Here is a 27,204-nt window from a genome sequence, read left to right on the forward strand (position 1 = left end):
TCCCACTTAAACAGCTGTCTTGAACATCTTTGTGAGCTAGGGCGTAATTTCCTCTGTTTTGGGGACATGAATGATTTCTGCCCAGCATTCCGCAGGAACTCTAAAGCAGTGAGCGAAGAAATGGTGCGACCATATGGAGACAGCAGAAGGACAGTTACATTGTTGCAAAAACAGAACAGTGCTTTATATTCAACAAGTTGCTGTAGCTGGTTTAAGTCCTTTTTGTATAGCTCTATACAGTTTCCAAAGGTTGCAACATTTTCCCTTCTTAGAAACTGAGGGGAGGGACACTCCCTCTTTCCCTCTGCCTCCTTCCCACCCACCCTGCCTTGGCACCTGTTGTTCCCTATGCTTGGAAGACCCTTCCCTGCTTTGTTGGTCGGCCGACTCGGTACCTCCTTTAAAATTTTAAGTTTAAGGGCTAATGCCTTTTGGAAACTGTCTTCTCTCACTCTCTCATTTCTCATCCCAGCATCGTCACAGCTCTGAGATTTCTTGGTAACTCTCTTCGTCAAGCCTGCTTCCGGGAGGGTAAGATTAGCTTGCGTGTCTGTGAGGATAGCGCAGTGGGGACGGAGAAGCGGGTTCCTGGGTCAAGCCGACTTGTTCAAACCCCGACCCACCCTATCTCTCTGCGGGTTTGGATTAATCACAGGGCTTCGGGTTCTTCAGTTTGATTGAGGAAGGCTTTGACTCCAAAAAGTTAATACTCGACATACCCAGCCACCGCTTAGCACCTCCCGGTGTCCTCTCCCTTTCTCCGGGAGCCTCAGGGCTGGACTGAATCGTCCTACGAACGTCTCCAATCCTAATACTGGAGGCGCCCTCATCGCCGCACCTCGCTGGGCGGAGAAAGTCCTCCAAGCGGAAAGAGGGGCCTGATGCAGGGGGCCGAAGAGACCGCCTTGGCGGCACTCTAGCCCGCCGAGGTCACTCAGCTCTCCCCACGTGGGGTTCCTGATTGGCTGAAGGCCGTCGCTCGCACACTCGTTTTCCGGGATGGAGGCAGTCCTAGAAGGAGTACGACTTCCGGCGTAAGGTGTAGTCGTCGCGTGTGTCTGGTCAGATGGCGGCACCGTTGCTTCACACGCGGTTGCCCGGAGATGCCGCCGCTGCGGCAGCTGCAGTCAAGACGCTGGGCGCGTCGAGGACCGGGTAAGAACCCAGGACGCTTCCTTCTGCGAGTCTGGGACCAAAGCCCAGGACCGGGATTAGGGGAGCGGAGCTGAAGGGTCTGGTACAGAGCTAACGGAGTGGGGTGGGAGCAGAGGGAAGAGGATCACTTCAGGTCCTCAAGAGTGAGTCCATGCCCCTTAGATGGGTAATAAAAGTGGGAGAGGGGATGGAAAAATGAACCTATTCTCTGTTCCATAGTCCCCCCTTTCTCCCCACTGGGTTCCCTTATAGCATCCCAGGCCTGGGTACTACATTCTGCTCCTTTATTCTTCCCTCCTGCTTCTTCGACTAGCTTTAGAAAGAGGTCCCTGGGTTATTTGGATTATTAGCCAGATGCTGCCACTGACGGAAAATTGCGTCTTACGTTTTGTTTGTTTGTTTGTTTGAAATTTGTTTTGACACACGTTTGTTTAACAGTGTTTATATCTAGCTCAGCTTTTAAAGCCCCTAACCCCCGTAAAACACTTCGGGGTTTAACTTTGACAGTCCTTAGCAGGATGCTATGTTTTTTCACTAATCTGCTTTGTTTAAAAGAAGCAAACTTGGCGGAACACTTGGCATAATATCATTCATAATATATTTTTTTAAGTACCTACTTTTGGCGTTAAGCATGGGGGACAGTATATCAAAAGAGACAATGTCCCTGCTCTCAACAGACCTTCAGTCTAAGGAGGGAAAGACAGTAGATAAGTAAACGATGATTTCAGATAGCGGTAACTGCTGTGAAGAAATAAAACAGTGTGATGGTAGGGGAGAGGGAGAGGATGGGTACTTTCGATTTCTGATGGGGAAGGTCTCTGACATTTGAGCTTCAACTTAAATGAAGACAAGGGTCCAACCACGTACACATCTGGAGAGTGAGTGTTTCTGACAGAGGGAATAGTAAAATGGGAATCTGCTTGGCAGGTTTGAAGAACAGAAAGGACCCTGGCTGCAGTACGGTAAGTGGTTAGAGATGAGGTCAGAGAGGTAGGCAGGGGCCAGATTAATGTAGGACCTTGAAGACGATAAAGAGTAGGAAACCTTTGGAGAATTTAAGCAAGAGAGTAGAGTAGCATGATCTGTCTTAAGTTTTTGAAAGATCATTAGATCACTGAATGAAGAATGGATTGCTGGGGGACTCAAGTGGAAGGAGGGAGGCCCGTTAGGAGGCTTTAGCAGTAGTTCCACTGAATGATGTTGGTCCAATAAGTGTTGGCTATTATAGCTTTTATTTTTCCCTGTCATGCACTTAATGGCTTAATAATCTTGGTTCCATAGGCTTTCAGATATGCTTGCATTAGAAAATGATTTCTTCAATTCTCCCCCAAGAAAAACTGTTCGGTTCGGTGGAACTGTGACAGAAGTGTTGCTGAAGTACAGAAAGGTAAGAGATGATAATGTGAAGTTTGGTGGGGTTTTTTCCCAGCTTTATTGAAATATAATTGATATATTGAGGTTTGATTTTTGCTGGTCGGAATACAGTTATAGCTGTTATACTAAAAATCAGTAGACAAATAAAATGGATTTTAGATATCAATATTGAAATCAAATAAATTTAACAACAGCACGGTGCTGTCAGTTCAAAATTAGAGTAGTAACCCCTTTGCTGAGGTTTCACATCTTCAAGTGCTTTATTTACCTAGTGTTTTTTAAAATCTTCAGCAAATAGTAGAATAAAAAACCATTAGCTCGAAGCATTTTATTTCTTTTTTAATAAATTTATTTATTTTATTTATTTTTGGCTGTGTCGGGTCTTTGTTGCTGTGCATGGGTTTTCTCTAGTTGCGGCGAGCGGGGGCTACTCTTCGTTGCAGTACGCGGGCTTCTCATTGTGGTGGCTTCTCTTGTTGCGGAGCACAGCTCTAGGTGCGTGGGCTTCAGTAGTTGTGGCACGTGGGCTCTAGAGCGCAGGCTCAGTAGTTGTGGCACACAACTATGTTGTGGCTTAGTTGCTCCTCTGCATGTGGGATCTTCCCGGACCAGGGATCGAACCTGTGTCCCCTGCATTGGCAGGCGGATGCCTAACCAGTGCGCCACCAGGGAAGTCCCGCATTTTATTTCTTAAGGAGTTACCAAAGCATTGCTTTGGGACAATAAACCAGCTCTATTAATGGGGATTTTTTTTTTTTTTGGCTTTGTTTTTGTGTTAGTTTAGAAGTGATTCTGCTGTATCTCAGCAATGGTGGGAAAATATGCATTACTGTCTATTTTTACATGTAACCTGCATTTATATCCATATATATGATTGGATAGTATCATGGAATATTGACTATCATATTCAAATGTAAGTACACAAGTATAGCTAAATATGAATGGCCTGTTGTCATTTTCTTTTTTCCAAGCCCCCTAGCTACACTAACATGAGTTTTAAAATTTTCATAGTCAGGATTTTATAATCTGCAACTGATATGTGTATGTTACAATATTCTTTTTGTATAAGTTAAAAATCCTGCTGTTGGTCTTTAACTGGAAACCCAAGCAAGGAAAAATTCATTTTTTTTCCCCCCTTCTTATTAAGGGGGAAACAAATGACTTTGAGTTGTTGAAGAACCAGCTGTCAGATCCAGAGATAAAGGTAATTAATTTTGTGTTTGATTATTAGCAAAGTTGTTGCCACTTTGTAGAGACATTGGTTTGCACTTTTGGTCCTATTCCATTCTCTAGAACTTGCTCTATGATCCTTCTTTAATGGTTCTCAACCAGGGGCACTTTTGCCCCCGAGGTGATTTGGTGATGAACTGGAGACATTTTTGATTGCCACAACTGGGAGAAGGGAAGAGTGCTACTGGCATCTAGTGAGTGGATGATAGATAGGGATGCCGCTAAACATCCTACAATACACGTGGCAGCCCTTCACAGCAATGAATGATCTGGCCCCAAATGCCAGTAGTCCTGAGGTTGAGAAACCCTGCTTTAATTTTTCCTTTTTAGAACCTTTCTTCTATGCTGCATGCAACTCTCATGTCTCTCCAGTGCTAAAACAACAAAACAAAACAAAAAAACAACAAAAAATGACTTTTCTTTCAAACTACTACTCTTTCAGTGTTTTTGGAAATGGTACAAGGTATATGCCTGTCATGTAGTAACAACTCAGTAAGTGTTATTTCCCTTTTCTTCCTTTATTGCCCAATTTTGGAAAGAATAGTCTATTACTGTGGGCATTGGTAGTCGGATTGCCTGGCATTAAAATCCCAACTCCATTGTTTCCCAGTGTGTGATATTGGGCATGTTGTTTAACCTCTTTGCCTCTGTTTTCCTCCTTGTAAAACCAGAGAAATAAGAGAAGTACTTTAAATGTAGCTGTTTTAAGAGGATCCAATGAGTTAATATACAAGAAGCATTTAGAACAGCCTCTGACTCAGAGGACTTTGTAATTGTTAGTTGTTGTTCCTGTTGACAGTCTGCATTTTCTCATTTCTCATTCATGTTTAAATCCACTGTTAAGTCCACTGCTGTATTTACTATGACAGAAGTTACCAGTGATTTCTTACGTGTTGATTTCAATGGACTTTCTTTTTTTTTTAAAGCCCCATAGTAATTCCTTGTAGCAGTTTATACAGTTGACTACCCATTTCTTAAAACCTTTCCTTCAGGACTTCCCTGGGGGTCCAGTGGTTAAGACTTAACGCTTCCACTGCGGAGGGTGCAGGTTTGATCCCTGGTTGGGGAACTAAGATCCCGCATGCTGCGTGGCGCGGCCAAAAAATAAAATAAAATGAAAAAACAAAACAAAAAACCCCTTTCCTTCGGTTTCTTTGATCTTCCTGTCTTCTTATCACTTATCTCTAATCATTCTCTTGACAGGTTCTTCTTAAATTTGGCATTGATTGGATTTCCAAACTTAACCCTTTCCTCACTTTACAGATTCTTCCTGTGTGTTTTCCTTATGCCCTCATGGCTTTGAAATTTATCTGTGTCCTGATAACTTCCAGATTTGCATCTATAGCTCAGATTGCTCTTGTGGGCTCCAGACCTGTTTCTTTCTTTCTTTCGTTCTTTTTTTAAAATCTTAAAATTTTAATTTAATTTATTTTTTATCGAAGTATAGTTGAATTACAATGCTGTACAGATGTCTAAACTGCCAGCCCACAGGTGTTAACAAGTGCCCTGAGCTTAGCATTCTCTCTCTCCCAAACCCACTTCTGGAGCTTTCTTCATGTGCTTAAATGATTTATTGCTTATCTCTGTCTCAGCCTAAGTCATCTCTAAAGCACATTCTAAACATGTCATTGCCCTACTTCATGCCCACTGAAGAATAAAGGACCAGCTTCTTAGCATGGTCTGCAACAAATTTTCAGTGTTCAGTCCCACTAGATACTTTATTTCTTAAATTTGCCATTTCTGTTCATCTTCAGGGCTTTGCATGTGCCTTTTTTTTTCTGGCTGTAAGAGGTCCTCTGTATCTACTTTGTTTGCTACCTATTTGAGCATGGGCTCTGGTTACATAGTCTCCCTCCCTTACTGGCTTTGTGACTGAGGGCAAATTACTGCATTTCAGTGCCTCAGTGTCCCCAGCTATAAAATGGGAACCAATGGTAGTACCTATCTCATGGAGCGGTTGTAAGGATTAAACGAGTTAATATATGTTAAAGTCTTAGAATAATGCCTTGCACATAGTTAGTCTTATATTAGTGTTTACTATTATTATTATTACTGTAATTATAAAACTCCTACTCTTTGAGATCCAACTGCAATATCATCTTCACCAATGAACTTTCTCAGGTTCTGTCTAAGCATATGGTTGTTCATTCAGTCCATACCCTACACTGCCAGCAGATCTTTCTAATTGTAAATTTGGCTTACAAGGACTTCACTGATTTGTCTGGCCCCTCTTTGCTCCCCAGATTTATCTGTTGGCTTGCTTGCTCACGATATAGTCCAGCCATACTGAACTACTTTTGGTTTTCTGAAGACATGCTTTTACCTCTGTAAGGTATAGAGCCCCCAAGAATACTCACTCTGTTTAAAGACAATGGAAGCATCACTTCCTCTTTAAAGCTTTCTTTAAAGACCTGTGCATTCTTCCACAGGTATGAAGAACCACATTCTTTGTGTTCTGCTGTATTTTATATCAGCACGTCTCCTTGGGATTTTGACAGACCAAGAGTCACATCATTTGTGTCCACGTTAGTTCAGAGGAGTGTTAAAATAATTTGTTTCTAATAATAGTTCAGTACTAAAGCACCAAAGTCTCTGACTGGTTTACTTTAAAAAGTGGAGCAGTTTAAATATTGTCCTTATAATTTTGTTGCACTTGTTTTAGTGGAAAAGTGACAGGATAGAGCTAACTTATTTTTATTTGTGTGTAACTTAGCTTGTCTTCTCTGTTTCAGGCCTTGTTATCCTTAATGACTGTGGACATTATGAAGTTACTGTAGTGCAAATGAGTTGCGACTTACTTTATTTTATTGCCAGGTTACTTAGGGTTCATCAGTAAATAGTCAGTGTCATTGAGCTTTGTCACATAGATAATGCATAGGAAGCACTCACTGGTGAACCGGTGGGGAAAAGGTGGGGAGCTTCTTCATGTGGAGCAAGGCATTGTGGGAAAGTGGGCAGAGCGTTGATCTAGGCGGACAGGTTTTTTTTTTAACATCTTTATTGGAGTATATTTGCTTTACAATGGTGTGTTAGTTTCTGCTTTGTAACGAAGTGAATCATCTATACATATATCCCCATATCTCCTCCCTCTTGCCTCTCCCTCCCCCCCTCCCTATCCCACCCCTCTAGGTGATCACAAAGCACTGAGCTGATCTCCCTGTGCTATGCGGCTGCTTCCCACTAGCTATCTGTTTTATATTTGATAGTGTATATGTGTCCATGCCACTCTCTCACTTCATCCCAGCTTACCCTTCCCCCTCCCCGTGTCCTCAAGTCCATTCTCTACGTCTGTGTCTTTATTCCTGTAGGCGGTCAGGTTTGAACCTAGTTTTTTACTGGTTTGGTTGGGCAAATTGCTTATTAATCTTTCTTAGGCTCAGTTTCCTCAACTGTAAAATGGGAATAACAGTAATCCATTTGCAGCATTGTTAGGATTCGGAAAAGGTATATATGTACGGTGTTGAGCACCATGCCTGGCACATGGTGTGTTCTCACTAAATGACACTCCCTATAAGTAGTCTATTGCTGTAGGTCCAGCCCTGTCTGCTAATAGTTCATCACTGCAGGTTCAACACTGTCTGTTTGTAGTCTGTTGCTAAAGGTACAACACCATATGTCTCTTTCCCCTACTGAGTCTTAATCAGCATTAACCATTTTCTTTCAAAAATTAGGGCCTTTTTTTTTTTCTTTTTTGGCTGTGCTGCCCAGCTTGCGGGATCTTAGTTCCCCAACCAGGGATTGAACCCGCACCCTCAGCAGTGAAAGCCACTGGACCACCAGGGAATTCCCCAAAATTAGGGGCTTTAATTTTTTTTCTTGTGTATGCTGTATATATGCATGAATACAAACAGTATCTTTATTAAATATAACTGATATCTTATTCTCTACATGACTTCTTTTTTGTATTGCTATTTAGGTTTTCCCATGTCACTAAAAGTATTATGAATAGTAATTTTATTGTCTGAAAAATATATAATGGAGTAGTGGAACCATCATTTATATAGAACACATTTTAATTCATTTAAACCCATTTGAAGGTTGGGTTAAGAAAAAGTTACATTTATTGATGACTCTAGTTAATCAGCTTAGATGAATGTTGTCAACATGCTTGCAGGTCAGCATGAGTATAGAGGAAGTAGAGGTACCTGTTGGTCCTTGTGGTCTTAGAATATTTGAATCTGTTACAATTCTTTAGTTTAAAGAAGTCCCAGGTGTCAACATTTGAGGTGTTCTTACTTTTCTAGGGCAAACAGAAGTGCTTAGAATTAAGTATTGCATTTGATTCTTTTTCCTGTATATCAGTTATTATATTACTTTAAAAAAAAGGAAAATTTATTGTAACATCCTTTTCCATTTTGATACAAACTAAGAAATTTTCATCCCAACTTTGGCTTAAGTCCAAGTTTGTGACATTTTTTTCCCCCAATTTAAATTTTTTTTTTTTTTTTTTTGATGTGGGCCGTGTTTTTTTAAGTCTTTATTGAATTTGTTACAATGTTGCTTCTGTTTTATGTTTTGGTTTTTTGGCCACGAGCCATGTGGGATCTTAGCTCCCTGACTAGGGATGGAACCCACACCCCCTGCATCATAAGGTAAAGTCTTAACTACTGGACCACCAGCGAAGTCCCTAAATATTGTTGATAGATGATCAATGCCAGATAGATATCATTTCTCTGTTATTTGAGAGAATTTGTGATTTTGAAAGTACTTTTCTTTGTTTAACTTAAGGATGACCAGATCATTAACTGGCTACTGGAATTCCGTTCCTCCATCATGTACTTGACAAAAGACTTTGAGCAGCTTATTAATATTCTGTTGGTAAGTTCACCATTTATTTCATCAACTATTATATGTAATTCAGTACTTCGAAAATAGTATATATTGTATCAGTAAAATGTTCCTTTTGTCTTTCTCTCCCTCCCACCTGTAGAGGTTGCAGTGGTTAAATAGAAGTCAGACAGTGGTGGAGGAGTATTTAGCTTTCCTTGGTAATCTTGTATCAGCACAGACTGTCTTCCTTAGACCATGTCTCAGCATGATTGCTTCTCATTTTGTACCTCGTAAGTGGCTGCTCTTTGCTTGCTTTGATTCTTATTTTTTTAAATATCTCTATTAAAAAGTTACCTTACCACTATATTTTGGAGATTATGCCACCATGGAAGATTCCAGGATGCTTATTGGCAGCAGTTCTGGTACATGTCTGTCCCCTATAATGACCTCTGTGGAAGTGTCTAGATTCATTTGTTGCTATGGTTTTTATGGATTGTAATTTGCTTTATTGAGCTTCTGACGAAGTCTTGGAACTCAGGGATTTTTAGCTATTTAAACCTCCTGCCCCCATTGTAAATTTTATTGTATTAAGTTTGGACAATGGAAAAATCACTTTTTTATGTAGCTGTTGATTGTTTAGATCAATATTAGAAGAATAACATATTTCCTTTTTTCCTCAAAAGCCCGAGTGGTCACTAAGGAAGGTGACATAGATGTTTCGGATTCTGATGACGAAGATGATAGTAAGTATAAAGAGGATTAAAGCAAAGACTGCCTCCTGTGTCTTAGTGAATGCATGCTGAATGCTAAAGTATCCTGGCACCTCCAGGACTTAATCTAATATGTAGACTGCAACAAAAGGCAACCTTGATGGAATCGTTTTGTTATATTTAATGTTAACGTGCAATCAATTCCCCTTAATGGCATTATTTATAGTCTTCATTGATAGTCGGTCATGGAGAAAACTCTTGAAATTATTATTTTGCTGACAAATGATTCAGTTTTGGTTAGCAGGCATTTTTAGACTTAGGTAGATAATTGTTCAGTTTTCAGTTTTATCTTGATGCTCATACTCTCCCTTTTCACCTTGTAGATCTTCCTGCAAATTTTGACACATGTCACAGAGCCTTACAAATAATAGCAAGATATGTCCCATCGTGAGTATACTTTGGTTACTTATTTTTAATTGTGGTGTTTAAGTCTCAAGAAAATTATGATCGGTTAGTAGAAAATTGTAAAATGTTCATAGCATCAAAACTGAAGTTATATGCTGCATATTTTTTGTATCCTGTTGATATCACATCACATTCTACAAAAAATGGCATTTCAGTTCTCTATTAATTGCCTTTAACTATTCTTCAAAACTTGTATGCAAATTCTCCCCTCCAGCTTTTTATGGTGGTTGGAATTTTGCTTTTATCTTCGACAGACACGATATCCAAAACTTTTCAGTGAGAAGCCCCTGCGTTTGTGTCATGCCATATGAATAAAAATTAGTTCTAAGAAAATCTTTTAAGGTGTGTAGGTTTCTTTTGGAGGGGTGAACTTCAAATTCCCCCAGTAAGTTTAGCAAATAAGCTAACTTTAAAAAGTCCAAGTTGATAATTTTTTCTCCTTTTTAAAATAATATATATGTGCAGTGGGAAGTGTTTAGATTTTAAACTGAAGCTCTTCATTAAACTTTTGTGGAAAAAAGGATCCCCCTTTAATTTGCTGTTGATATCAAACTTAATAGAAGCTTATTTTTCCCTGAGTTGTTACAGATTTTCTCTGAAGCCATGCATTTATTTTCAGTTCCAATTGCTTGAAGTAAGAGTTACCGTTTGCCTCCTGTATCTATATTTGCTCTTAGAATGGAAATGTTAACCTTCCAAGAAAGTCCAGTTAACATGGATTGGTTGCATGTTTTTTCTTTTTAAAATAGAACACCATGGTTTCTTATGCCGATACTGGTGGAAAAATTTCCGTTTGTTCGAAAATCAGAGAGAACGTTGGTAAGAAATCTTTTCATGGGGGAAACTAATGGAAAAGTTGTTTTTTGTGATTTAGTTTTAAGTGAGTTTAGGTATTTTTCTTAAAAGTTGTTTTGTCTGCTGAATTTTAAACTCAAGACTAAGAATTTGACTCAGGTTCCTTTCTTAGCAAGCGACTGACTGAGGGTTCTCAGTGCCTTTTCTCTTATTCCTACGTGCAAGTCAAAGGCAGAGTCCATTTCAGAAATATCTAAATAGGCTTAATGCTTACACAGATGGGAATTACTAGAAAATAATAGTTCATTTACTACCAATTATAAACATGCTTTATTTGAACATGAAGGCGGAGCCTTCTATAGATGAAGTCTTAAGTTTTTTGTGTAATATTTAGATCATCTGTGTAACTTTCAATAGTGGTTCCCTTTTAAGCATAGATTATTTTTTCCTAAATGTATTACAGGTATTAAATAAGGAGTTAATAACTTTTGCTGCTATTTGTGATGGTGTGCTTCAAGTGGAGTGTTACAAATTGTATCTCTTATGAACGTAGTTGCAAAAATTCTCAACAAAATACTAGAAAATTGAACCTAACAACATATAAAAGGAATTATGCACCATGATCAAATGAAATTTATCCTAGGAATGCAAGGTTGATTTAATACCCCAAAACCAATTAGTATACTGTATCAGAATAAATGATAAATACCACATGGTCATCTCAATAGATGGAAAAACGCCAAAACCCTTTTATGACAAAAATAGAAGGGAACTTTCTCAACCTGATAAAAGGCATCTATGAAAAATTCACAACTAACTTATATGGAATGTCTATACTAGGCAAATTCATAGAGAAAGAAGGTAGACCAGTGGTTACCTAGGGCTGGGAGGAGGTACATTATTAGAAGATACAAGGTATTTTTTTAGGGTGATGAAAATGTTCTAAAATTGATTATGGTAGTGGTTACACAACTCTGTGAATATACTAAAAACTATTGAATTGTACACTTTATAAATAGGTGAATTTTATATGAATTATATCTCAACAAACCTGTTTTAAAAACATTGTAGAAGTATACAAATCACAAACTTAATTTACTGGGGGTAATTAAATTATACTAATATTGTGTGTATAAACAGTGTCGTTTCTATGTTGCTTGATAGTCTTTTCTGTTTGAATAGTTGAAACTAAAGATTGTGTAATTGATGTTTTGCTTGCATAATTATGAAACATTTATTCTCTGTTGAAATGTTCATCTTTTTATGTTTTAGGAATGTTATGTTCATAACTTACTAAGGATTAGTGTGTATTTTCCGACCTTGAGACATGAAATTCTGGAGCTCGTTATTGAAAAGCTGCTCAAGTTGGACGTAAGTATTGGGTAATCTGTTTTTCTCTTTGATTTTTATTTATTAAATAATGTTATAGTATTTGTTATAATCATAATATTTGAAACAGTAGTAGCAACAGTGGAAAAAAATCCACAGTTCCGCCTTTGATTCATTTCTTTGAACATTTCTTGAACATTTCTTTGAGCATTGATGTGCTGGTGTTTATAGACAGTCCCATCTCTCATGGTTGGGGAACAAGGCATTAATTAAATAGTCACGTAAATGGAAAAGTACAGTTGTGGTAAATGCTGTGAATGGAACACATGCATTATGAGCTAGAAAACCTGATGTAGTCAGAAGAAGTTGGGAATGCATACCTAAGGAAGTTATTTGGGGATTCTTTATACTTTTCTTAAAGAGGCTTGCAATAAGCTGCAATGGGAATGAGAAAGTGATGGATTCTGGTGACACAGGGAGGAAAGGTCCTTGAGACTGGATTGGAAGTAGGGGAGTAGAAGGTAAGGGAAAGGAACCCTTCAAAGGTAGCTCCCTGTGGAATGAAAGTTTGGTGTTGCGGTAACAGTAATAAGAAACGTCAGGAGGAAGTTGCAGGATGATGGGTTCCATTTTGGATGGATTGAGGTGCAGGTGGGGAGCTAGATGGAGAATATTCAGCAAGCAGTTGTAGCTGCAGGTAGGGGACTGAGAATGAGGCCAACAGGAGAGAGGAAGTGAGATTGGAAATGAGAGGAAAACCAAGAGTCTGGACACCCAGGGAGGATCTGGAGGGAGGAAGGCTTTAGTAGGCAGCATGAGATGTTGCTGACCTTTTTTTTTTTTTTAACATTTTACTTATTTATTTATCATTATTTATTTATTTATTTTTGCCTGCGTTGTGTCTTAGTTGGCAGCATGCGGGATCTTTGTTGCGGCATGTGGGATCTTTTGTTGCAACGCGCAGATTTCCCTCTAGTTGTGGTGTGCGGGTTTTCTCTCTCTAGTGGTGTACGGGTGTTCTCTATATAGTTGTGGCGCGTGGCTCCAGAGTGCGTGGGCTCTGTAGTTTGCAGAATGCGGGCTCTCTAGTTGAGGTGCACAGGCTCAGTAGTTGTGGCATGCGGGCTTAGTTGCCCCGTGGCATGTGGGATCTTAGTTCCCTGACCAGGGATTGAACCCACGTCCCCTGCATTGGAAGGCGGAGTCTTTACCATTGGACCACCAGGGAAGTCCCCTATTGCTGAGCTTTTTAAGGAGGATGAGAAAAGCAAAGTCCTTGGGTTTGGTGTTTAGGAGGTAGTCTGTTGCTGGAGAGAGCATGGATGGATAGGAAGTGGGGCTGCTAGAGACCTGGTGAGGGTTTGTGGTGTAAAGAGGGGATGAGGCGGGGTGAGAGACATGTTTCAGGGTTGGGGAGACTTGAGGTTTGTGGACTAAAGAAATAGGAGTTGATGGGAAGGACATTGATTCTGTAGGAGGTCTAGGAAGGGCTGGAGGTTGGGTGGGCTGGCACGTTGTTCACTTGGAGTTAAACCTCTCTGGTCAACTGCATACATGTATGCTTATGGAACATTTTAGAGTATATTTAGGAAGAAGGTCATTTATAGACAGTTGAAAAAGCATGATATGAGTGGTATGTTAAATAAGATATCTGAAGGGTTATATAGCCAAATAAATATTCATTAATTCAAAATTGATTGCATTTAATAATTTTCTCCTCAGTTGATTGATGATATGCTTCTTATACACCATGCGTGTGTCTTGTGCATAGTAAGAGTTGGAATAAACGTTGAGTTTGTTGAAGCTACCTTTTTTAGACCAACATAGCACAGTTCATATTAATTTTATGTACATATGTAATACAGGGAGCTTAATTTGTAATCTTGTAAATTTCTCCATGACCCAGACCCATTTATAGGTTTGCATTGTGATTGTTTATTGAGTTACAGTGGTATATAGGGTGCTAATATGGACATCTTTAAAGCATGTGTATCAGATGAATTTCAAGTCCCTGAATAATGTAGTTATATTTTAAAAGCTTTTATTCTTTTTTTTTTCTTTGTTGTAATGTAGGTGAATGCATCCCGGCAGGATATTGAAGATGCTGAGGAAACAGCAACTCAGACTAGTAGTGGAACAGATGCCACAGAAGGGCTCTTTAATATGGTCAGCATTTATTAATGAAATCAGACATACGCAGTTCACAGTCCCAGAGGGTGGGAAGAAACAGCTAATGGCTTCTCACCTTTTTCAAGGCTTTGAATTAAAACAGTAGTTCAGCAAACTTGAAAATGATTTCTTAAATGAGTAGTTTGCTTTTTTGTTGCTTATTGACTAGTAGAGCTTATTTCCAAGGCTTTGAATTTGGGTTTGGTGAATTATGTTTCATTTTTATTCTTCTGTTTGTTCTTTGTTTTTGTAAACCACATATTGCTTGTGAAAGAGTGATAAATGGAAAAGCATACCAATGTAACTTCTGTGTTTTACAAATTGTATACCTTAATGCAGTGCTTCTCTACCTGGGGCAGTGTCTTCGGTTGGGTTCACCGGGAGGAGAGCCTGAGATGGGGATTCAGGTGCCCTTGGGACAAAGGGTGTGAGGAAGCTGGAAAAGGCAGGGGAAGGAACTAAGTGAGAGTTCAGTCTCAGTTGGAAAGAAGCTACAGCCTGATCCCCCGCAGAAGCTCTGGAGCATGAGTTGCAGGATAGAGTTAGTCCTGCCTTGAGACCAGAGAGATGGCCTCCTGTGACCTCGTGTCAGTCAGTTCTGATGGGGAGGGAATGGGAGCAGCAAGGGCATTTCTCTGGAGAAGGGGGAGAAGCTGTGAGCTGTTGGCAGCCAATACTCATAGCAGCTTGGGGATGGGTGCCCTGTCCTGGGAAAGGAAACTGGCACCAACAGTGGGTGCCAGGAGCTGGGGGAAATCTGTGATGTTTGCATGGCCACACTGTAAATGGGTGTCTAAATGAGAATCAGAGGCTGAATCTGTGCTTTCATTTTGAATTCCACGGGTGGTTCTGATTCACACCTCTGGTTGAGAGCCCCTGCCTGGAAAGGTCTTTGTGTATTTTCTTTTATCTTTTAAAGGAAACGATTACCTCAGAATTTTCTCACTAAACTACTTTTACTGAGGCTTTTAATGTTAGTTTTTACTTTACTTTCAAAGGACGAAGATGAAGAAACTGACCATGAAACAAAGGCTGATCCGGGAATGCTTGATCAGATGGTCCATCCTGTAGCTGAACGCCTGGACATCCTGCTGTCTTTACTTTTGTCCTACATTAAGGATGTCTGCTATGTAGATGGTAACAACCTGTAGTAGTCACAGTAACCCCTGCTTTGTTGAACACCTACAATGCACTGTGCTGGGTATTTTTCATACTTTAGTACTGATAGAAATCCTGTCAATAAATCACTGTTTTGAGTATGAGGAAGAGAAGGTTTAGAGAGATTGTTACTTGCCAACATGACATAGCTTGAGAATAGTGGGACCGGGATTCAGGCTTAGTTATGTTTGTCTTCAAAGCCCTTGATGATATTTTCACTGATTACTGTATTGAAAGCTTATATATGGAGCTTGGACAGTTTTAGGCAGACCTCAAGTTCAAGACATTTAAGAAATGGTATAGTAGACATTGATACATGGTACTTGGTGTTCCGTATTGAATTTAGAGAGTCTAGGTAACTTTGGTTTTGCCAGGTGTTGGTGCTGTAGTGAACAAATTGATATGCTTCTTGTCCTTGCAGAATTTTTAGTCTAGAGGCTTTGCCATGCCACTCAGTTCTATTATTAGGGCTTGAATCTGAATTAATATGTTACTACTTTAACTTTTTTGCTGTTATAAAAATAATACATATTGATTAGAGAAAATTTGGAGAATACAGGAAAGGATTTACAAAGTTTATACAGCCACATTCTTACTATTTGGAGAACCATTATTAGCTTTTTTTTTTTTCTTTTCTGTTTGCATGGGTATATGTGTTTTTCTCAGTGGATTTGGGGATCACACTATATGTAGTATTTTATAATCTTCCCTTTTCACCTCTTGTGAACATTTTCTCATACCATTCACTGTTCTTCTAAAATAGTTATATGGATTTAACTGGTTTCTTATTTTTTTTCTCCCTCTGCTTTTTTTGCCATTATAAATAACAGTATAATGAACATCCTTGTATGTATATTGTCAGTTATTTGCTTGTGATAAATTTCTAGCAGTAGAATTACTGGATCAGAGGGCTTCTGCTTCTAAATGGCAGTTTTACAATGTGTGGCATCACAGTAGTGTGTATGAGATGAGAGCCTGCTTCCTTGCCAGTGCTGGGTTATTGTAATTAAAAAGGAAACTCTGTACAAAATAAAGATGGCATTCCCCCCCACCCCCCCCCGTAGCTTAATAGATGATGTATGTCTTAATGGTGTTGTTTGCTTTTTACAAATTTGGTAAATGAAACTGGTAGCTTGAAAATAATGTCTTTATAAAACTGAAATGCCAAATTTTCTTCGTAGGTAAGATTGATAACAACAAAACAAAGGATTTATATCGAGATCTCATAACCATCTTTGACAAACTCCTGTTGCCCACGCATGCCTCTTGCCATGTGCAGTTTTTCATGTTTTACCTCTGTAGCTTTAAATTGGTGAGTATGTCATTCACATTATTGTAGCTTATTTTATTCTTGCCCAGAATTTTCCCTTAAAAAATGGGGGGTGGAGGGAGGTGTGGAAGAGAGACCGTGAGGTATTTCTTTGTCTTGAGCTCATTTTAGTTAGTGCCCCTGATGAAATAACAAGCCCTTTTCAACCCACGGAAGGAGCAGAGGGCATTGCTGCTGCCTGTCAGCTTAAGCTGAGTGCTCTGAAAATGTCATCCTGCATTTGGTCCACTAGGTGGTGCCCTTCCCTTTAATTCAAGCCTTTATTAAAATCTCATAAGGCATATTTAACTGTTTATTTTCTTTATTCTCTTTCAGTTGATCTTAACTAGCCCAAACTAAATTTTTAATCTAGGGTTTTAAAACTTCAGACTTTGTTTTTCTATTTTGAGAACAAAGCAAAACAAAAGAACACAGGACTCTTCTTTGCAACTATTTTGTAGCTTCCTAGAATTGTCCAGGAGAGTATTGGTCATGGATAGGAAGGTTAAACTCAATCTGCCCCAAAGCATGTGTTAGTAGCTTTTGAAAAGAGCTATTTGGGAGAAGTTGGAGGTTGCATCCTTTGTTGAAAAGAGGCGAATTGGTCTGTTTTTTTCCTACAATTAGCATAATTAGTCAAATGCCAACTATACTTTATTTATTTATTTAAAAATATTTATTTATTTATTTTGGCTACACCGGGTCTTCGTTGCAGCATGCAGGATCTTTTAGTTGCGGCATGCGGTCTTTGGGGCATGTGTGCGGGATCTAGTTCCCTGACCAGGGATCGAACACGGGCCCCCTGCATTGGGAGCTCAGGGTCTTACCCACTGGACCACCAGGGAAGTCCCGCCGACTATACTTTAGTCTCTATTTCTGGTTAAGTTTGATATGTGCAGTCTGAAAGGTACTGCAGAAGGAGTTCCCATGTGAGCGTGGTTAATCACTGGTTTCCAGTTACGGCTAAATATCAGAATCACTTACATAGCTTTATTTATTTATTTTTTTGGCTGTGCCACTTAGCTTTTGGGATCTTAGCTCCCTGACCAGGGATAGAACCCGGGCCCCGGCAGTGAGAGCACCGAATCCTAACTACTGGACCACCAGAGAATTTCTGCTAACAGAGCTTTAAAAATTGGTGGATCCCAAAGCCCTGTCACAAATCTGTAGGGTTCCAAAGCCCTGAATCTGTAGGGTTGATTTTCATGTTCATCTAGTTTTGGGATCCATTGAATTATTTGATGCTGTGGAACACCTTTTGTTTTTAATAGCATTATCTCAAGGTGTTTTAAAAATAAGAACCATGATAACGTATCCATTATTTATCTAGCAGTATAACTGAGATACTAGAACTTTCCCATATTGGTGAGTTAAAAATCTTAGGATTCTGATCGCCAGAATATCTTAAGCATTAAAAAAAGATGAGACCAACACCTTCTCTTTTTATAGGGATTTGCAGAAGCATTTTTGGAACATCTGTGGAAAAAATTGCAGGATCCAAATAATCCTGCTATCATCAGGCAAGCTGCTGCAAATTATATTGGAAGCTTTTTGGCAAGAGCTAAATTTGTTCCTCTTATGTAAGTAACCTAATTTTCCAAGTGCTTTTCATATCATGCTTTAGAAAGTATAGTATTGTCTCAAGTCAGAGAAATATCTGCCTTATTTTTTTGGTCTGTCTTTAAAGTGAAAAAAATCTGTTCCCCCACTCTATTCAAGATGTTTATATTTCTGAGAGGCAATTTCAGAATAAAATGTCTCCTTTTCAAAATGTAAAACCTCACATGAAAAGCTTTTGTAATTTGTTCTGTATGGTTGCACTTGAATATGAAGATCCATTTGTCTTCATGGATGGTGTACAGTGTTGTATACTGTTTTGATTCTTTTTATAGGTTTGTCATTTTTCATTTGCATTCCGAATCAATTGTATCTGTTAAAGCTGAAGAAAAAAATCCTTTTAAAGGTAATAGATCTATTTAGGAGGCCAGCTCTGGGCCTGTTTCTTCTAGTTATCCATGAAGATATCTTTGGACAAGGATGCTATTAAAAACCCTTTCCTGACAGCTAAAAGCTATCTGGCTGTTCTGTCCTAAATTGTTGACCATGGGATTTCATCAGAACCCCTTAGGGAATGGTGAGGTCAACCAGACTGTCTTTCTCTTGTAGGATGTGGGTAAACATGCCCTGCTCTTTGGCCATATTCCCCCAAGAGGGCTGGGAGGCCATCGGAGAAGCCCTTCTGAGTTTATGAGGAGAAACTGTTCTCCAGCTCTTGGGACTTCAGCATTCTTAGGGGCCTGCCTGTTGTTCCTAGGAGGTCCATGTGCTTGAGCTTGTAACTGGAAGGCTGTCTTTCCACCTGCCTACCATTTTCTTTCCTTTCTTTGCTTCTCCTCTGTGCCCATGGGTGATAGATACAGAAGCCAATGGACAGACTTTTCTTAGTTTGTAAGGAGAGGCAATTGTGTGTTCTTATGTCATTCTAGTTTTTTATGAAGCAAGTGAAGTTGACTTGAATTTTTCTTTTCTCTAGTACTGTAAAATCATGCCTAGATCTTTTGGTTAAGTGGCTGCACGTATACCTTAATAACCAGGATTCAGGAACAAAGGCATTTTGTGACGTTGCTCTCCACGGACCATTTTATTCAGCCTGCCAAGCTGTGTTCTACACTTTTGTTTTTAGACACAGGCAGCTTTTAAGTGGAAACCTGAAGGAAGGTCAGTGATGTGGGGTTGATGGATATGAACTGGATTTTCCTTTTAAGCCCCACTTCTAAAAAGATGTGGGGTTTAAAAATAGTTGTATGAACTCTAGTAGGACAAGGTTTTATCACAATGTAAGTAAAATCGCTTTTTTTTTGGTATAAATAAATGGTAAGCGTCTTGGTTAAAGAGTACCTCTTTCTTGTAAGCCATTACATTATGCCATTTTTAGTAATTTTTATCAAAATATACATCAAAGAATCTCCTAACAAAAGACACTTAGGCACAAGTTGGTTTGCTTGCCTCTTAGAATAAGTGTGGTGTCTTTAACATAGGAGAGAAGTATATTTATCGGTTCCAAGACACTAGTATCTACCTAATTTTTCCTTCTACCTCCATAGTTTTTTGTAAACAAACAAACAAAAAAAACCCCTGAAATACAAACAACTAATGCGCACTTGAAAAACATGCTCAACTTTACTGATAACTTAAGACATGTAAGTCTCTCTTGGTTTTGTTGGCTGTCAGATTGACAGATTGTGTGTGTGTGTGTGTGTGTGTGTATACATATGGAATTCAAGAAGGAGAAATTCCATATTGTACAATCATTACCTCTAAGGAATGGAGAATCACTGTGTTGCCTCAGCTTCTTAATGATGCCATGATTGTTAGCAGAAATCATCACACAGTCGTTTCCCTCTGTACGCTCAGCATGTGCTGAGGTTGCTTATATCTGAGTTCCAAATTGTCATGTAAGGTTATTGCCCACTGGGAATGTATGTTTACTTCCTGAATATTTAAAAGAATAAACTCTTTTCTTTAGAAAAGTTGGTTTGGTCATAAATACATATGGTTAAGCCTAGTGATATTCTTTGGGCTCTACACTGTGTGACTGTCTACATGGACCTTTAAAGCATTTGTGCAAATACCTTTTTTAAATTTGTTTTTTTACTGTATAAAATAATAAGTGCTGCTTAGACTGTTGTGTTTGTACCTTTTAAAAAAAAAATCTTTTGTTTTTTAATCAAAGGTTTGAGGTACCTTCAAAGTCTAAATTTTGAACGGATAGTGATGAGTCAGCTAAATCCTCTGAAGATTTGCCTGCCCTCGGTAGTTAACTTTTTTGCTGCAATCACAAAGTAAGTGATTTATGCTTTATTTGTGGAAGTTATTTCAAAGTGAATTTATGTTAGTATTAGTATTGTAAAATTCCGTTAAATTTCTGTGAAATTATTTAACACAATTAATAGCAAAATCATTTAAAAACCAATAACCCAGTACTTGTGGAAAACACTGCATTGAAGGTATTGTTTTTATACTTTGGTTGCACTGGAAATTGCTACTACTTTTTAATCTAAGGAGGATAATTCAGCAGAAGCTTAGGCACTTTGAAATAAGTAAGGCAGCTAGCAAGCTGAGAGGTACAAACCACAGATATTTATTAGAGTGACTCTCATAATGGTAATAAAAATAGACTGGACATGAGATGAACATCCAACAATAGGAAATTGGTTCATTGAGGGCCTTGTGGCTACAGCTGATGTGCGTAGCATTTATTGTGTGCCCAGCACAGTTCTGATAAGCACTCTGCATAGAACTCACTTAATCCTCATACAATCCTATGACTGTATTATTAATCCCTATTTATAAATGGCGAGATGGGGGGCACAGAGAGATTGAATGACTTGGGTGGAGTCATGGCTAGACTGTGGCAGAGCTAAGGTTTGAATGCCGGCAGGCCGGCTCCTTCGTAAGCATTCAGTGAATTATTTTGCTTCATGTAGAAAGTGAATTGGAGACCTTGGGTATCTTATCATGATATTGAGGGCAGGATCATAGCTTAAAATCTTTAACAGATTGAGCTATTAGAAGATAAGAATAATTTCTGCATCCCTCAGTCCCCTTTAAACATCTTGTTGCTCTCATTCAGCAGGCTTATTTTTCCTTTGCTGGCCATCTAGTTCAAGGTATTCTCTCTCCCTCAGATCTCAAAAATGGTAGTAAAGAATTAAGATAAGAACCCAACAAGCAACAGTGTCCATTGGGTGGACGTTTCCAGCACATCACGGGAAGATAGGAAGCAGCTGGGAGAGTAGGACGGATGGAGCAAAGCAGAGGCAGCTGCCCGTAGAATATTCATGGGGTGGGAGTAGAGGGCTGCAGCTGAGGAGCAGACTGGTCAGAGAGGCTCTAGATCTGGGGTTGGGATTAGCACGGAGGTTAGTAAGACGTGAGGCGAGAGTGAGAGGTCGAAATAAAGGTCTGTGTCAAGGAATTTATGTATCATTCTGTAGCTACTGCTTCTGCTTACGTAATGGTTATTGAGTTAACCACATTGACTCATATAGCTGTATTTTGATTTTGACTGCTGCGTAATGTTCTCATAATTTTAAAACATCGATTCTTTGTTGGGATTTAAGCTGTCTTCCTTTTTCAGTGTGGGTGCATGGTTGTGTGTGTGTCCTGGTACACAGGCACATACTTCCTGTCACCCAGAAGTGCAGTTGCTGGGTTGTAGGAGGTGCACATCTTCACTTTTACCGGATATTGCGAAGTACTCCAGTGTGGTTTGGCCATTTAACACCAAGAGTCAAATGTGATCCTTGGCTAATGGAACAGAAATGAACATATGGTGCTTAAAATAGCAGTAGTGACCTGAGAGCCTGAGAACAGATACCTGAATGAGTACTGTGGGAGGGAGGGTGGGAGGGGGAGAGTTGGCAAAGGTGAGCTAAATCCTCCTCTCAAAGAAGTGGCCCAGTGAATGATTTTTGAAGTTCCTAAGTCATAACCACCAGGGAGATTGACAACATAATGGTCCTGTTGGGCTTTGCTTTTTTTAAATTAATTAATTAATTAATTTTTGGCTGCATTGGGTCTTCATTGCTGCGCACGGGCTTTCTCTAGTTGCGGCGAGCAAGGGCTACTCTTTGTTGCAGTGGGAGGGCTTGTCATTCGGGTGGCTTCTCCTGTTGTGGAGCATGGGCTCTAGGCATGCGGGCTTCAGTAGTTGTGGCTCTCGGGCTCTAGAGCGCAGGCTCAGTAGTTGTGGCGCACAGGCTTAGTTGCTCCGTGGCATGTGGGATCTTCCCGGACCAGGGCTCGAACCCATGTCCCCTGCATTGGTAGGTGGATTCTTAACCACTGCACCACCAGGGAAGTCCTGGTCCTATTGGTTTTTATTGCAAGTTTGTCTGTCCATTTAACTGTTTTCACTCACTATGCCTTTTCTTTTCTTTACCATTTTCTGAGGTCGTGATTCAGTAAACCCCATGGCTCTCCCTTAGTACCCTCCTTAATTTCTTCAACAGCCAAGTGTCTCCACCAACAACCCATATCCCCTCTCAGTGAATCCTGAATCCCTTTTTCACCAACCCACTAATTCTTACAAACAGTAAAAAATAAGTAAAGACAGCTACATAATTCTGTAAACTAAAAGAATTACCGTGAATGCATTAATTTTTAGTGAGTTGTGCCTAATTAGTAATCTAAGCCCACTCTCATATTCTATAAAGTGATAGCGCATTTTCTTTCTCCTTAGCTAACTTGTAAATAGTAGGCCCAGAGGACTGTACCCTAAAAGCATTACTTTCTACTTTATGTTATTTTTTTTCTTGTAGTTGTTATGTTCAATAAGATCTATATAGTCGGGGTAGTTGTCACACACGAACAGGCGTCTCCATGCAGAGTAATTCCAGCACATTAATGCCTCTGTCTGTGTTGGTTTTATTCCACAGCAAATACCAGCTTGTCTTCTGCTACACCCTCATTGAGAGGAACAACCGCCAGATGCTGCCAGTTATCAGAAACACTGCTGGGGGGGACTCAGTGCAAACCTGCACGAACCCACTTGACACTTTCTTCCCCTTCGATCCTTGTGTACTGAAGAGGTGGGTACACTTAGACAGTCGACCTTTCGATGGTGAATTTAAGTGCAGTGTGTATGTGCCCTTACCAGGATCGGGATTTGGGGTTTCTTTGTGGTGAGTGGCCCTTCTGGCCGTTGATGGGGTCTCGTGGTCTCCTTGCGTGTTTTCCAGGCCCAGTGTGGAGAAGCCTGTTAAAGGCTGCTGAGGGTCGTGGCACACGAGGGCTTGCAGGTCTCTCCCTCAGTAGGAGCCCAGATTGACACCAGGAGGTTTTTGTTTTTCTTGAAACCTGTTGGTTTAAAAATACAAGAGGCTGGGGATAGAGGTACCTGGATAGGGAGGATGCTGCCTTTTCTTGGCTCATAAATTTCTGCCAAATGACTTGTTCCTTCTTCTAGAGACCACATCCCATACTGTTGCACAGGATAAGCAAATGCCAAGTGATTTATCTGGATGGGTAGTTCTGGAAAACCTCCAGGCCAGTCTTAACTTCAAATGTATATATATATATATATAAGGAAGCAGGATTTCTGCTTATGACAGTTTGTAACTAACAACACAATGATTTGGGATTATCTGGTCCCCCAAGTCTTGGTTGACTGAAACCAGATTAGTCTTTTTTCCCAGATTTATTTTTAGTAAATGACTGACTGTAAGAATATTAAAAAGGAATTTCCAGAATAATATTATTTCATCTTCATTTGGACATATTATAACTCACTGTTAATCTTTGCAAAGTTGAGAAGTAATTTCACTTGAAAATGAAAAGTTGAGAAACAGTAGGTGTAATACTCCATCTTCGTGAGTGGATGAACTCTTACAAAGAAGGAGCCCCGTTAGTTACAGAACCTACATAGGATATTTTTGGACACTATTATTATTTGAGCGATAGTTTTTACTTCTTCATTTTGGGTAATGGGTCTTGTGAGAAAAGAGTTATATATGTGGTGACCTTTGCTGTAGTATTTAATTTGATTTTGAAACCTGATCTTCTTGACAGGTCAAAGAAATTCATTGATCCTCTTTATCAGGTGTGGGAAGACATGAGTGCAGAAGAGCTTCAGGAGTTTAAGAAACCCATTAAAAAGGTAAATTTGTGATTCAACATACTTTCTGGGAATCTCCTATGTGGTTGCAGAGCACAGTCAAATAGTTAATAGCAATGTTACACTTGAAAAATAACTACATTTGTTCATTCTGCCTTTACAGAATTCCAAGCCCAGGTTATGTTCTTACGAGAATAGTGTTTGTTTTTTAATGAATTGTTCAAACCAGACACTTCACATGCTGACTTTGGGAAGTGAAGGGTAATTAAAAATCAGCCTAACACATTTAGATCTCTACCACTTGATCGTTACCACCAAGTAACAGTCTCAGATTTACTTACTGTTGAAATGTTCCCAGAAGTTAACATTAATTTTGTAGGTTTTCATGAACAGGTGGTGAAGATGCAGGTCTGCAGCATGTCCTCCAGTGCGTGGCCATGGAGCTGAGGCAGCTGTTGCCAAAGGAGAAAATTAGAATCCAATAATAAAAAATGTCACCATTTGTTTCTTTGTGGCACATTCATTTCTATATTAAAAGTCAGCTTTAATGTGCCTGTCTTCTTTTTCATAAGTAATCATTGGAAAGCTCTTTTTAGTTTTATTCTTTCTTTAAATTTTGCGTTTGAGGAGGATGGTCATTCATTCATTCATTCACATTATGTTAGATTGAGCAAGAATGACATATCATGTTACCTGCCCTCCTTGAGCTTAAAATCTGTTTTAAAAAAAAAATCAGACTTTAAACAAACACTCACAGCATGTGATGAGCCGTCGTGCGGATGGTTCGTAATAAAGAAGTGTGCGTTGGGAAGCTCTCGAAATTAAGATTCTTTTTCTTCACCTTTGTCTTTCCGGAAGTAGCACGTTCCTGAGGAAAGGGATTCTTGAAAGCATTTCAAACTGCCACTTGTGATCTTGTGGATAATCTCTGTTCTTTGTGTAGGAGGTGGTGGAAGATGAAGAAGATGATTTTTTGAAAGGTGAAGTTGGGATTACACCGAGCTCCTTTGATGCGCATTTCCGCAGTCCTTCAAGCAGTGTGGGCTCCCCATCTGTCTTATACCTGCCAGATCAGTCCCCCATGATCACAAGGATTTGTGATTGAGACTGACATTCCTTCCGTTGTGCCCTTCACTACCAAGGTTCATACTGTTTGAGCATCGTGTTGAACTAGAGCGAGTACATGCTTCAGGCATCTCACTTTCAAGTTAGACTTACTCTACTGTCTGAACAGACATGGTTGGGTTATTTGTTTTGTTTTTGTTTTTTCTGTTTTGCTCCTGTACAGACAAAAGGAAAAGACAGAATATCATGTGCAATATTTTATGGTGGAGTTGATGATAAGTGTTGAAAGCTTGGCTCGTTTGTTTAATGTATACATTTTTTTGTTACAGCTTTTTGACATAATTATTGTGAAATTTCTAATATCACCAACAGCCTATTTTAACAGATTGCATTTTTAATGAGGTTTTTGTCAGAGCCATACTTACAGGACTTTGTTGATATGATATCTTTTCATTGAAAAATCCTCAAGGACACTCTTTGAAGTCTTCAGAATGAGTTTCTTTTGGATACGCTGTTTCCCCTCTGCTGTAACTGTATTTGTGTTCTGGGGTTTCAGTGGGGTGCAGAGAGGATAGCAGGAAAGTGTGGGGAGGTGGCCAGGGCTGGTCCTGGATGCTGCAAGTTGGAGCTGGCACTGAAGGAGATCTCCAGGGACTTCAGAAACCAATAAAAGCCTAGAGGGACGAGAGAGGATTTCGAGAAACAGAATCAGACACATCATACATTTGTGAGTGTAAAAATGGGTTTAAAAGAAAAAAGGAGTTCCGGGTAAATGTAATTCACATTGACTGAAGTGGGGTTGGACTTCTATAAAACACAGCTCACAGTGTTGTACCCTGACACTCCCAGAAGTGCTGTCAGAACTGGAACTACTTGTAGTGGAATGTAATATTGGTCATTGAGAATTTCTTTGTCCAAAAGTAGGGGAAGAGAGGGGATTTTAGGTTATTGGTGGAATGGTTTTGCTAGCAACAATAGGTCAGGGTTACAGCTACACTCCCTGTCTACTGGCTGTTCGTACCATGGATTCCAGCTCAGTGAAATCCTCCTCTGGCGAGGCTCTTTTTGTATTTTTATAACTAAACACTGAGAGAGAGGAGTCTAAACAACCTCGCTGTATAATAAATTTGTGCAAGCGCTGCTAGTCATTTTGAAGCTCCTGCATATTTTAGCTTCATTCCTTATTTGTGTACTTGTTATTTGTGAAAATGGACACTTTTAAATATATTTATTTTTCTGTCACTTTCCTATTCTTTATTTAAAGGCAAGTGATATTTTCTTGATCACAAATATTTTGTAATGAAATAATTTCTCTTTCCTAGGGCTTTGTATGCTCTCATATATTTACATTGATGGCAATGTAGAGTTTGAATTTCAGTCTGAAAATATGTTTTTAGAAAATAGAAATTTTTATTGTTTTAAAAAGTTTTGGGTATTGGTGATTTTCTTTTGGTGACTTGGTGGAAAGTCGTTTGAGAGCCTTTAGGTTCTCTGTTTTTTTAACTGCTGACAAAAAGGTGGGATTTTTGTATAGTGGATAAAATGAGTAATTGAAAATGTGTCCATAGAAATTTAACAGTAAGTGGGGTCTTTGTGAGTTGAGAAGTAGTTTTAATGTAGAAGTATTTCGACAAATAAGTCTAAAATTTCAAAGGAGTTTGAGAAAAAAAAATACTGTGAAAATAAAACAATGACGTGGTTAATCTGGAACTTTTGTTCTTATGCCAATAAAGGGAGGTACCCCAGTAAAGAAGCTTCTCATGTAAATGTTCTTTGACTCCTGTGTTTTTTTTATTTTATATTTATTGATCTACTGTATTAAAGCACCGTTTTGCAATAGAAAACTGCAACTGAGACTGTACTTAATTGATACTTTATTAGAGGCAAAAGTATTGCCAGTGTGATTGCAAGTACTCAAAAATAATTGCATACTGGTGATGAGAATGGCTTCCAGGTGCATCTGAAGTGTCTGTGACTTTCCTTGATCACACCCAACTGGTCCAAGGAAAACAAACACTTCCAAAAATTTACATGCTTTTAAGGAACATCTGTGCAAA

The 27,204-nt window shown here is 39.3% G+C and overlaps 1 protein-coding gene across 2 annotated transcripts; it reads left to right on the forward strand.

Moving 5' to 3' along the window:
• Positions 1-1,026: 1,026 nt before the first annotated feature.
• RRN3 (RRN3 homolog, RNA polymerase I transcription factor) lies at positions 1,027-26,914 on the forward strand. 2 transcript variants are annotated; one of them, XM_059897479.1, is made up of 18 exons: positions 1,027-1,155; positions 2,437-2,542; positions 3,677-3,733; positions 8,488-8,577; positions 8,690-8,819; positions 9,213-9,272; positions 9,623-9,686; positions 10,454-10,523; positions 11,772-11,870; positions 13,902-13,994; positions 14,996-15,134; positions 16,337-16,467; positions 17,914-18,044; positions 18,998-19,182; positions 20,198-20,306; positions 22,905-23,057; positions 24,037-24,124; positions 25,026-26,914. In XM_059897479.1, the coding sequence occupies exons 1-18, from the start codon at positions 1,067-1,069 to the stop codon at positions 25,185-25,187; spliced, it is 1,956 nt and encodes a 651-aa protein (XP_059753462.1). In that variant the 5' UTR covers positions 1,027-1,066; the 3' UTR covers positions 25,188-26,914. The 2 variants fall into 2 exon arrangements, with proteins under 2 accessions (XP_059753462.1, XP_059753463.1); XM_059897480.1 differs by having other exon boundaries at positions 2,488-2,542.
• The last annotated feature ends 290 nt before the right edge of the window (positions 26,915-27,204 follow it).

This window comes from Balaenoptera ricei, chromosome 15 (assembly GCF_028023285.1).
Source record: "Balaenoptera ricei isolate mBalRic1 chromosome 15, mBalRic1.hap2, whole genome shotgun sequence".
In the NCBI taxonomy this organism is placed as follows: Eukaryota; Metazoa; Chordata; class Mammalia; order Artiodactyla; family Balaenopteridae; genus Balaenoptera; species Balaenoptera ricei.

Coding starts and splice junctions, on each gene's coding strand:
- RRN3 (XM_059897479.1), top strand. CDS start 1,067: ATGGCGGCACCGTTGCTTCACACGCGGTTGCCCGGAGATGCCGCCGCT. Junction 15,135..16,336: donor GGATGTCTGCTATGTAGATG/GTAACAACCTGT, acceptor TTTTCTTCGTAG/GTAAGATTGATAACAACAAA. Junction 16,468..17,913: donor ACCTCTGTAGCTTTAAATTG/GTGAGTATGTCA, acceptor CTCTTTTTATAG/GGATTTGCAGAAGCATTTTT.